The sequence below is a fragment of the Scomber scombrus genome, chromosome 2 (genome assembly GCF_963691925.1).
Source record: "Scomber scombrus chromosome 2, fScoSco1.1, whole genome shotgun sequence".
NCBI classification, from domain to species: Eukaryota; Metazoa; Chordata; class Actinopteri; order Scombriformes; family Scombridae; genus Scomber; species Scomber scombrus.
This window is the reverse complement of record NC_084971.1, coordinates 11,656,891-11,670,066: the sequence shown is the minus strand read 5'-3', so window position 1 is coordinate 11,670,066 and position 13,176 is coordinate 11,656,891. Positions and strand designations below refer to the sequence as shown.

The window sequence follows — 13,176 nt, the reverse complement described above, 5'->3', positions numbered from 1 at the left end:
TGTCATTGTGAAAAGAATAGTTAATTAAAAAAGACAAAACTAAATATTGAAAATACTATTAAAGTTAAGATTCTCAGTCATGGGAAGAGCTAAGTGAAGGGCAGTAGAACTTCTCATCCAAAAGGTAATTTGGTTCTGAAGAAGCAGTTTGGAGAGATGGAGAAAGTCAACAATAAATGTCTTCAAAAATCTAAAGCAAGTCCAGTTGCCACTGACTTTACCTTTATGGATATTAAAATAAGTCCTAAACATATCTTGTCATATTTAAACTTGTTTTTCACTTTCTTACCCCCTGTTTTTAATTCATGCCCATTATCTCGGCATTGTTATTGTCTTCCCATTTCTGAGTTGGTGTGTGTTTGTGTATGTGTTGAGCTGTCTTTTTGTCTTTATTTTCTCTCAGTTTATTCCTGACAGTAAGATCTAGTTATTCTATGTAATTTCCCTGTCTATCTCTTCAAAAACTCAAGTATACAGTACAGTACATACACTATGCTATTGCTCTATACAGAGGTACACAATTAAAGTATATATTTTCAGTTGACATCAGTTTACTAGGGAAAGGTTCCAACCCCCCGAAACACTGACGTTAGAAAGGAAAAAACAAACATATTTTATTGGTTTTAACTGCGGAAAAATGTGTATCCACAACACTGAGCACATAGAGACATTGTGTCATTTCTACAATTCTAAAGTGAATATATACAGTAATTTTTAAAAAAAGTATTATTTTGTTTCTTTCTCTCTCTTTCCCTTCAGATTCGTGTCTTCCGTCCTCCTAATTATTCAGGGACTATTGCTTTGGCTCTGTTAGTGTCTCTGGTAGGAGGTCTGCTGTATCTGAGGAGGAACAACTTGGAGTTCATATACAACAAGACTGGATGGGCCATGGCTGCACTGGTATGACATACACACACACACACACACACATGCACACACGAACTAGGGGAATCCACTGGGAAAATTTAAATATACACTATGCCAGAAATATCCACCCTCATAAGCCAGGGACATAAATTAAGTGAGACTGCATTGGAAACCAGCTGAAAGGACTTATCCCATCTTATTAGCAGAATGTTCTGCCCATTTTAATAAAACTTATATTTTTATGTCTCATAGTGATTTGTTGAGTTGGATCAATTTCACACTGGCTCAGTTAAAATCATGATAATAATACTAGCATTTCCATGCTAATGATGTTTCATTCAAATTCTCTTCTGTCTGACTCTGTCCCCTTCTTTCTCTCTCCCTCTGTGTCTCTGTCACAGTGTGTAGTTTTTGCAATGACATCTGGTCAGATGTGGAATCACATTAGAGGTCCTCCCTACGCCCACAAAAACCCCCAGAATGGACAAGTGGTATGAGTCACATTTCTTTCCTCCTGCCTCTGTGTATAAGCATCAATCTATCTGTTTTCTCTGATCTTCATTCTATCCTTCCAAGTTTGTACTTTTCTGTTTTTTTCTTTCTTGCTGCCCTTTCCTTCTTTTCTTGCATCTATCCTTTATTTTATTTACAATTGGTAGCTGTGTTTTGAGGAAAATCATATTTGAAAGTTAAGATTAATCTGTTTTACAGTGTGGAGGGTAAGGATGTATTACATCAGTGATAAGAACATCTGTAAAACTATTGGCCCTGAGTAAAATACTGTACACTCTGTAGCATTACCAACTGCTAACAGGTGTGTGTGTGTGTGTGTGTGTGTGTGTGTGTGTGTGTGTGTGTGTGTGTGTGTGTGTGTGTGTGTGTGTGTGTGTGTGTGTGTGTGTGTGTGTGTGTGTGTGTGTGGTTTAGTGGGCAGCTGGGTGCAGTCAGTGTGTGTTAATGTCACCCCAGAGACATGTCAGAGTCATATTAGACCAAGCAGAGTAAGAGACAGGGTAGAAAAAGTGTCTTTCTTTCTTTTTCTTCCTTACTTCATTTCTCTGCTTTATCTTTATCTACTTCACCTCCTCTATTTTATACAGTTTTTCTGCACAATTGCCACCTATTACCAGTATGTGTGCAAACACTCAGTTACGCTCACACACGCACATCATTTGCAGATATAGTTTTGCTGGTCATCATTTAAGTTTGTTCACTCAAGGGTGAAATTAAAATAAAAATATGAGCAAAAACTGAGAAAATGAGGGAGTAGTGGAAAAAGATGATCGGAAGAGTGTGGAACATGGAAGAGAGAGATGACTAGAGGGAAGCAGGAAGACTTAAAAATGTCATCATGTAGCAATAGTATTATGTTGAGAAGTGCCATGTGTGCATAAAACACACTCTCTCTATCACTCTCACTCTCTCTCACTCACACACACACAGGCATACGCATGCATGTAAACCTTTCCACAGTGAGTGATGCGCAGGGTATACACAGCAGTGAGGTTGTTGAAGGAAAAGTCATTTCAGCTCATGCAGAGAATGAAAGTATCTGAGTAAGAATACATGCAAAGCCAAAAGAAAAAAGAAAATAACTTTTTAAAAAGTATCCTAATCTTTCCTTCTACTATCCCTCACTGTCCTTTTGTCTTGTTCTGTGTAAAAGGCATTCTATTTGTCAGGCTCTGTTGGTTTGCTGTCATTTTTCGGTCTGTTTGACAACAAACAGGCCACATCCTCATCCTCTGTAGCTCTACTGTTGCTCACAGCCTGTCTTTCTTTTTTCCTGGTATTTCCTTATCTCCCCACTGCCCTTTTTTTTCACCTTCTAGCTTCTAAACCACTTTGATACTGGCCAGGACAAGCCTCCACAGGTGACAATCACCCTATCGTTGCTGATGAAAGAGATGACTTCCTAAATCCTTTAAAAATTCATGTGATTGCATTGCTGTCAAGAGTTTTTACTTTTTAGTGAATGATTATACAATACGATATACTAATACTTAATACACTCTTACAGTAGTGTGCCACTTTTTTCTACTTTGGACACAATATACTGTATCTGAAAATATCCTGCTGAATATCCTGAAAACTGATGTCACAGCTTGTGATTATTGTGAAAACTTCCACTCAACTCTACTCGCCTCAGGATTTTTGACCATTGTAGCTGTCGAGTCAGGAATGTCAATACCAATTTGACTTTGGGGAATCTCAGCTCATTGTGATTGTTTTTTTAGTTGGAGACAGATTTCATTAGCCAGTGGTATGGCATAATCCTATATTACATTTTCTTCCAATCTTATGAGTTTTTAAATTTTTTTTAACATTTGGCAGATTTACTTTTTTTCTACTAGATCAAAGATAGACTAGATCAAATTTTATCCTTTTTTCGATTTTATTCTTTTATCTCACCTTTCTTTCCTTTAATTGTTTCCTCTATTCATGACAAATCCCCTATTTGCCATTTACTTCACCCCATACTTCTACTCTTGCTCTATAATTTTTCATCCTTTTTCATTCTCAATCAGTTTTGTTTCTCTTTTTTTGTCTCTCCCCACCATCTCCTCCCTTCTCTCTTCTCTCTGTCCTCACTGGTATCTCTATCATCCCTCATACATTGTAATAGTATTCATAAGGAAGCTGTACAGTCAGCTAGTTTGAAAAACTTGGAACTTCCTTTCTGCTGCTTCTTTCTTCTTCTCTTCTCACCTTTGTGTGAACTGGGCAGAGTGATGGGGAAGGTATTAGAGCTTTGACATGGTCAAGTGTTGAAACAGCATTTTGAATAAAGACAAAAAATAATTCCCTACTTTGTGGGAGCAATAGCCATAGGCAACAACTTGATTCAAATACAAAGGTGAGCAGGTCATAAAAGATATATTACTGCGTGCGGAAAACAAATATTGCCAGTTAGGGGCAGCAGCTGGCGGAGGGCCATTTGTATGCCCTGTTGAATTTGGGAAACTACTAGTTTACACGGGCAGTTAGGGATTCATGGTTTGGGAATTAAGGAAACCACAAAGGCCGCCTCTGAAACAACTGAAAAGAGCAGCTAGCAGTTCCAGCTTGAAATAAACCAGGTGAGGTCCAAAGTGTCCTCAAAATGTGTCACATTAATTCAGACAATTCTGTTTTTACCTGTGTGGAAAGAAAAAAACACTTCTGGCGATTAGCTGCATCCAGTGTTCATAATAAAACATGATTAGTTATCAAAGTAACTAGCTACAAACTGTACCTTCTTACACTCAGGAAGGACTTTCCACAAATGTCCTGCCTGATGATTTGTATACTGACTGTGACAAAATAAGAGAAGTAAACTAACAAAAGCTACTATCTGCCAGAACATCATAAAACTACAACACTTAAATCTCTTAAGATGTTAATTATCCCCTCAACAAGTGTACAAAGTTCTGGCATAATGCTTAAAACAACAAAAAGCCATTCTCCTTTTATATTTGTTATTTCTTAAATATAGGGCAAAATCTAAGTTTCTACCATGAAATTTACTGTCTGAATCATATTATATCACACTGCAATTAAAGAACAAAATTACCAGTGTTTCACCTTTTGGTTGGCAATGTAATCTAAGCTTTAAGATGATGTGAACAGCCCTATCTTTTTCCTTTTTTTATATATTAAAAGGCTTCCCTTTAAGTAATTAATCATCAGAACATCAGTGCACTTGTAGGGGTTATGTGTCAAGTCTTTGACCAGTTCTCCCTGATGAGAAGGTTTAATATTAGAGCAATAGGTCCAGCCTTATTATGGTAATAGACAACATTACATCACTGTAGGTTGTGGCTTGCTAGATAGCTACGTTGGCTTTTTATCTTTAAAGAAGAAACAACAGCTTGAACATCAGTGATTGTGTAGTTTCACAACTAATAATGACAAACATGTAAACAACACAACTTTTTTTATACAGATTAAGTAAACCAAGAAAGATGCATTATTATTATTTATTTATTTCAGATACTTACTAAGATCCATATTCTTTTCAGGATGTTGTTGGTATGATGTACCTCATATGCTGCTTTTAGTCAACCCTGTACTGATAGAAAATATGTGAACCAGTTAAATATGTGAGCCTATTATGGGCTGGCTTTACAACTTCCTGGTAATCCCTGCTATAGGGTTTACCTCATATGTCTCATAGCCTGACCTTAATCATCCTTCTATAACAGCCGTAGTCTCATTGATAACCCCAGCAACGTACAGTAGACGTTTTAGCCCATCCACTTTCTCTTGAGTTTCCAGGCCAGATTGCTGCTCTCTAGACACTGTAGACACCAGAATAGCAGCAGGGATGGCTACATTAGATCTTGTGTAAATGGCCCTCATCTCTTTCTTATTTCTTCCTCCTTTTCACACTTTCCACCTTTATCCTCCCTCCATTGCTCTCCATAAATCCCTCTTTTCCTTTCCCTGTCCTCCAGCATTGATTGGCTTCAACCCAGGCAGATTATATTAAAAAGATACCCCTATTATCCTTCCTGTTCCCCTTCCCTCCTATTTTTATGTTACTTCCTCTCAACCCTCCTGTCTAATCTCCTACACCTCCCCCCTTGCTCTCTCCCTCACTTTCCCTTGCTATCTCTCTCCCCCCGACAGTGTAATTCCTTTAAAATGATGAGCGAGCGAGGCCAGGTAGACTGTATTGAAAGGATTTGTCAACTGACGAATAGCACGAGCAAGCAGATGAAATTGTATTGGGCGTCTCACTGTGGAGCCAAGAAAATACTGCTAGCTCATTTTTACGCAGACACACACACCCACCCACACACACACACACACACACACACACACACACACACACACACACACACACACACACACACACACACACAATGAGACACAGACACAGTGCTTCAACAACAATATGCACACACTAAGACAAGTATACACATGAACCATTCCTGAGCTCACGTATATATGTACTTCTTCAAACATGCAGACACCATTCAGACAAACTCACACATATAATGACACACACTCACTCAAAATGTTAACAATCACTTGCAACATAAAACTCACAGATGTTAATGATGAAGGTGATTTATTGAACAGTATCTAATTACAAACATCTCTAATATTAACATGGTGTAAACAGCTTCAGCCTGAAAGGGAGAGTGGGGTGGGGTACCTTTTGTGAAGAAAATGTTCTCCCCTGGTTTTACTACGGCGAAGCACTTCCTTATTTCCACACTATTGGCTGATGACATTTCCATATTTCCAGCTGATTTCACATGATTGGTTGATGGCTTATGGCAGCTGTTGGCAGCAGCCCTCTCTACATAACTGCTAACCTTTCATATTTTAAAGAAACACTGCAGTCGCTTTTATTGGCTCTCTGCAATTAGATGACTTTTGGCTTGAGGAGTGTGCATCAGTGTGTTTCCTGTGTCAGTGAGGGTGTGTGGTATGCCAGCTTTTTTGTACCTGTGTGTGTGTGTGTGTGTGTGTGTGTGTGTGTGTGTGTGTGTGTGTGTGTGTGTGTGTGTGTGTGTGTGTGTGTGTGTGTGTGTGTGTCTGTGTGTCTGTGTGTGTCTGTGCCTGTGTGTGTTTGATTGAGAGAGAGAATGCTTGTGTGTTTACCTGTGTGTTTTGAGCCGATATGGAGTGAATTGAACAGTGTAGTGAAGCAGTGAAATAAATTGTCCTTTATGCTGGATATTTGTTCAGACCAGTAGACAATGACCATCAGTCTCTCTTTTTCTCGCTGCACTCACACCCACACACACCCACACACACCCACAGCCACACGCAAAGTGATTGGAACCATTGTTTTTAAAAGAAAACTGTAATGAAGAACCATATATTAAACACATACCCACTGGGGGTGGGAGAAAAGGAAAAACAAAGGGAATACATTTGTGTGTAAATATTGGCTGTTGAGAAGGTTTATTGGACCAGTTGGGGGTTAACTACCTTGCTCAAGGGTACCCCAGCAAAGGAAATAAGAGTATAAAATGCTGTCCCCCTACCTCCTGCCACAGATTTATTTAGAGAGTAATGTGATAGAACCAGCAGTCCTTTCATTTGCAAGTGTGTGTGTATGTGCATGCTCTTTTTGACAGCTCCTTGTCAGCAGATGAAACCTTCCATATATTTCAAAAACACTAAACGCTAATTAAACTTGAGGCAATGAAAAGTCATTTCATTTACTGATTGACATGTTTTCAAAAACAAAAAACAGCTTTTAAATGGTTTTAATTGACTCTTGGGTAATTAAACAAAACTCTCCATGGCCTGTGTAAACATTGAACTGCATAAACAGTGAGCAGATAATGAGATTTTAAAGCATCACCTGAATTCCTAAAATAGACTATCATATTTGTTCAAATGAAGGGTTCAGTGAACCTGCTCATAGTCCCTCTGCTGTTCTGGATAAATCCTTCTCCACATGCTCTTAGATCTGCTTAGAAAGACATTAAATCAGTGATGTGTTGCAGTATTTTTTCTCTTTTAACTAATAAATATTCAAATTCCACTATAGCTATCAATCAAACATGATTTATTGCTATTTTAGCTTTATTTTACGAATGCATCATCCAGCAACTATAAATATATCCAACCAGGGCTGGATGTTGCCTGTCCAGTCTGTGTATATAGCAAAAATTGTCAGGGGAGGCATATTGTTACAGTCAACAAGTTTTATCCTTGTAGTTTTATTTGAGCACATCTGTTTAACTGTTTTATCTTTTTAACTACTGCTTTGTGCACCATGGCCAAGTAGAAATGCTATTGTTTCAATGCATATACATTGATGGATCTAAAAGCGATTACAATTAACTTGAACATGCTTGAAGAAAATAGTTTATCTCACTGCCACTCAAAATAGGAAGTTGTATTTTGAGCAGTAAAATAACTCACCCAAATCCCCCAATTACAGTCCTAAAGGTTTCAGGTTGCAGGTGGGCTTTCATTTTACCATTTGCTTCTCCCTTCATTATTTCTATGAACAGGAAAAAAATCTTGTCCATGGCAGTGGTTAGATGGATGCTTGTCAAATCCCTTTATTGGTGGCCTTAGATTTTTGAAAAGGGAAAGAATGAATGGACCTTGCTTTGAAGAGTATTCTAGCGATGGCCAAGAGGGATGCCACTTGGGTCAAATGCACATGGACCCTGTAAATACAAGCATTAAGCACAATTTTAGCATAGGCAACAATAATATATTTGAGTTTAAACTGTGGTCTGAATCAATGCTAACCTGTTATTGGAAGGGGTGCGGGGATCTGGGACAGCACAGACCACCCCAGCAACCCCTTAGATCAGAGCACAACATGTCCAACTTGATTTTTGCAACATTTTCAGTTGACTCACAATTCAGGTCTGAGCTCTGTTGTACATACAAAAAGTACTGCTTGTTTACTTTTCAGTTTACAGATTCAGTGTAGTTGTACCATGCTGCTAACATCTATCCCTCCCTCATGGTTTTCTCTTTCACGCTGTTGCTCTCATTTTATGTAGTGTGTATTCAGCTGACACTACCGCCCAGAGCACCTTGCAGGGTTCACTTCCTAGATCGCCTGTCATTATACCCATTCGCACAGAAACACAGTCAAACCTATCTTTTGTGTATACAAATGAAGCATATATTTCCACCCCATCTCTCTTCATCACTGTTGCTTACTCTTTCTCCTCTCTGTACTTTCTGCTTTGTTGACTTTTCATTTATCCCTCTTCCTGTCTGAGTGCCTCCTGACCTTTACCAAACAAAACACACACTATCCACACAAATACATGATACAGGAAAAGGATGAATATAGCCATTTGTAAAGGTTATCTGGGCTACATCTATTAACAACTACCACTACAATGGTTTGATTTTGGAGAGAGAGAATAAGTAAAGAAGGAGGGACAAAGTGTACTCACTGCCCACATACATTGAGTTATCAGTGTTAAAAAATTGCTTCCCATGATGTCATCTATAACATTTTAATAGGTGCTGTTCCTGTTAGGCTTTCTGTAACATGTAACAGACTAGGATGTGAGACATTTAGGAAATCATTGATGCTTTTAACATAAAAATATATATGTGAGATGCCTGTGGCGTATCTCTCTGTGGATGGTGTGTATGTGTGTGTATATGTTAATGGATGTTATACGTCTGCCTTGGTTAGACACCTAATTTGCTTCAAATCCTGAGAAATGGGCAATTGCGTCATGCAATTCTTATATAAACAAAGTTTTTTTAATGTTGATGTATTCAGAAGAGTTAATGACCAGAGACACACACAGAAAGAATGTAAACATGTATATTTCCTGGATCTTGACTCCAGGAGTATGCTAATTGAAAAAAACAATATAGTAAATTATCCTCAGGGTGGGAGTAGGGGGGGTTTAGATTTATTTTAGAGATTTAACATTGATATGTGGGCCTTTGATTGAGCTAACCTTTTATCATTTATTTTCTCAAGACTATCTGGAGGAATAATCCCATCATTTACACAAAAATGTATTTAATGAATAGCCCGTTGAGATCTCATTTTCGAGGGGGTCCAACACAAAACATACAATATACTAGACTAGAGGCTTTCAACACATTATCCACACACCCCCACCCCCACCCACCCACCCACCCCCATAAAAAAAACCACAGCGCCTAACCAAGCAATAAATAAATGAATTAAGGTTTCCATGTTATTATGAAATAATAAAAAAACAATGATGAAGCTAATAATAATATTATTAATAGTAATAGTAATAATAATAATAATAACAACAATGATAACAGAGTGAAGCAGCAAGCAAAAGTCTTATAATGATACAAGTCAAGAAGATATAATTAAAAGCAACAACGTGATATTTTAAGAAAGGGTACCGAAAAAGGTCAAATGAGTTTATTGTTTTTATGGCATTCAGCAGGTTGTTCCAGTCAGAAGGAGCTTTAAATTTAAAGGCATATCAATTTCTTCATTAGTTTTGGAAATAAAAAAGAATTTTCATACATGGAGCACTGATGAATTTGATAGCAACACTTTAATATAAATCTACAGAGACTATTGTAAATAATATTGAGGGGTTGACGGTGTGTTGGGAAAGTGTCAGCGTAGTCCACTATAGGCAATAACAACTGAGTAACAATTCTTTTACCTCATCTGGAAAGTACAACAGTTTATAGAGCAATACATTATACCTAGATTTCAACTTAATTTGTTTATAATGGTGATCCATCATTAAAAGAAAAAGTCAAATCAAATTTAGGTTAGATTGTGAATAGACTTTCTATGTGTTCAAGTTGAAAGTGTATTTGAAATGTGTATAATAGCCAGTGATGATTTAAATACAAAGGTAGATTTATTAGTGATTTATTTTCTTTAGCATTTGTACAATGACCTATGCTCATAATTTCATAGCATAATAAGTCATGTTAGCTGAAACAGGTGGTTCATTCGGTGAAAACAATTTTAAGTTCAACAGACTTTAACTTGGTTTAATCTCCATACAAACCGAACTATAGAAGACACATTTCTTTTACCTGTCAGTCTGATTTCTTTTTTCATATACATCATTTTTACATTATTTCAACAGATTTAATGTTTTGACCTCATTCGCAGACATGTGGATCTTAAAACGTAATCCATCAGATTAATTGGAGCAGTAGTAGACAGCTCCGCAACGTGAACCTGCTTAAATTATGAATATGAGCCCGAGTGAGGATATTTAAAAAGGGGAAAGTATGTGTCAGCATGCTGTGTGGTAAATAACATCAAAAACAGTTAAAGTATATGGTTTTGTTATGAAAAAGTGGACATGTCTTTATATAAGACTAACTCTTAAATTATTGATTTCAACATAAGTTTGCTGATATTTCATATTTTTCCCGTTCTCAACAAAAACAGCATTACTAGATCCTGCTAACAAGTTTTGTCCGTGTATCCCAATCTTGAAACAGTCTATTCATCCCATTGTTGTCCAAAAACTAGTAAAAAAAAACGTCAGCCACATTGCCCTGAGTGACATGTTCCTATTACAATTAACTTTTTTTTTTGAGTAGACCCTACATACACCATTCTGCTGCCATGCACGTAAATACTCACTAGTGGGGCTTTTCCACTATACAGTTCTAGCACTACTCGGCTCGACTCGACTCTACTGTGTTTTTTTTTTGCTTTTCCATTAGGTATAGTACCTGGTACCTGGTACTTTGTTAGTAGTGCCGTGCTATGACGACCCCACTCACGTTGAGTAGGTACTATGAAGTAATGGAAAAGGTCGTTCCTGGTACCAAGTCGAGCCGAGTAGTGCTAGAACTGTATAGTGGAAAAGCGCCATAGGTCACCAAATGTCTGCACAGCTAAAAGTAATCCCTAGCATAAACAATGTTTTTATTTGTTTCACATTTGCTAAAAACTATAATGCATACCTCTTCTGAGAAATGCAGACCTGCCAAGCTATTCACTTTTTGCATAGCAGTCATACATTTTGACATCAAAGTACTCTGGTATGAGGGGTCTTCTTCTTTTTTTTTTTTAACACTTAAATAATGGATAAAGAATATATCTGAACCAATCAAGACATTAAGCTGACATGATTTGTTTTCTCCTCCTACAATTAAAAATAAAAAGACCAAAGATTTTACTTTGTACAGTAGTTTTTGTTTTTTTCTGAATGAAATGAGTTATCGCACTCACAGGTTTGATATACATTTGACATACAAAACAGGCATTCCTCACATCACTTGTCCGTTTGCTGCTTGTATGCAAATGATGTACTGTAATGCGTACATGTATGCAAATGTCCAAATAATAATGTACAATAATTCATTGTGGGAACAGCAGTGATTCACATCTGATGCATCTAGGTCGCCATAGTGGTTCTCAAAAAATGTGTCGAGAGTTGGTAGGTCTGGTAATGGTTTAGCCTTTTTTTTTTTTTTTTTTTTTTAACTATGTATTCCTGACCTGTTTTTGAAGATTTATGTTCTCAGGGATTTGGGATTTGTTAACAATTATACAATATAGAATATTGCCTGCCTCATCCTTTTAGTTGATAGGATGTTACAAGTTCCCTGGTGCAATGATTTCATATTTCCCACTGCTTCCACTCCAACTTATTAAGTGCTGAATTATGTCACACAATGATTCATGTGAGAAGTTCTAGTTAGATCTAGAATGTGGTTTTCAGCTTCAAAGTTCAAAATGTTTCATTTATTTAAAAAAGAAAATAGCTTAAGGGTCAATAAAAACCCTCAAAACTTGCTTTTTAACGTGCTTTTTAAACATGTCTTCCTGTAGCCTTTCCAATAAATGTTGTGAAGAATGGGAAATCTTCAGCTGGCTGTAAGGGCTTTATATAGTTTTAACTAGCCACCTGCCCTTGTCCTTGCCATGTGGTCCAACATTGTAGTGCAGTTTGGATGAGACACACATGCTAATAAAAGTTGATTCAAGCATTTACAGGATTGATTCAGGCTTTTATAGAGATGGGTAAGGTGTACGTTTGTCCCTGTACTTTGAAGGTGTAAAGGGCTGTATTAGTTCAGTAGGGCTATTTTGTTGATGTGCCATATATCAGGTGATGGTTCTCCGAAAGCCTTTTGTCGAAGTTCTCTTGACGTATATTTGCTGGTAAAAGCATTTTTTTCAAAGTAGTCTTTATCTATTTGATATAGAGGTGTCTAAATATATTCATTTGTCTGAGTCAATTGTCATTTAAATAAATATATAAAACAGCCCCTTCTTTGAATAATATCTGGCTATATTCAGCACCAAGCCATATGTATAACTGTATGCATTCAGTATATATGTTAGTCTGTGTAGGTAACGTGCATGTTTGATTAAGTAAGAGAGCTAGAAAGCGAGTTGTAGAGTTGGACTGTTGAGTTAGCGCTTCCATTCATCTCCATGTTAGCTCAATGATCTATGGCTGCTTTTACTTCTAGACCACCTCAATGGACATTTCTCTAGTGAACACACACAGACTTTCTTTCACGCTGACAAATTCTCCCTAAATAGTCTCATTCGCAAACACACATTTACCTGCTAGTTTTTAGTATACATATGCATAGCTACATACGCTGAAACACACACACACACACACACAAACACAGAACTGCACACCAATGAATGGAACTCCTGCATTCTAATCAATCAGATTAATTGGAAGTGCCTGGCCATGGATTGAGGAATTTTTCATCCCCCAAGCACTGCTCTTGCTTTTAGCCTCTATCTGCCGTTTCTGTTTACGTTGAGGAGGTAACACGCAGAGAGCAGTGTATTGAAAAATAGCAGGAAGTAATGTTTACTTAGGTTCAGTAATGGAAGAAAAATTCCACCCTTGGATACGAATGTACTTGTGTCTC

The 13,176-nt window shown here is 37.3% G+C and overlaps 1 protein-coding gene across 1 annotated transcript in view; it reads left to right on the top strand.

Moving 5' to 3' along the window:
• Positions 1-13,176, top strand: part of tusc3 (tumor suppressor candidate 3) — an 81,791-nt gene that overhangs the window by 48,340 nt on the left and 20,275 nt on the right. Inside the window, exons 5-6 of the mRNA XM_062430469.1 lie at positions 760-900; positions 1,269-1,358. Coding sequence (XP_062286453.1) covers positions 760-900; positions 1,269-1,358 — 231 coding nt within the window. The remainder of the gene's footprint in view (positions 1-759; positions 901-1,268; positions 1,359-13,176) is intronic.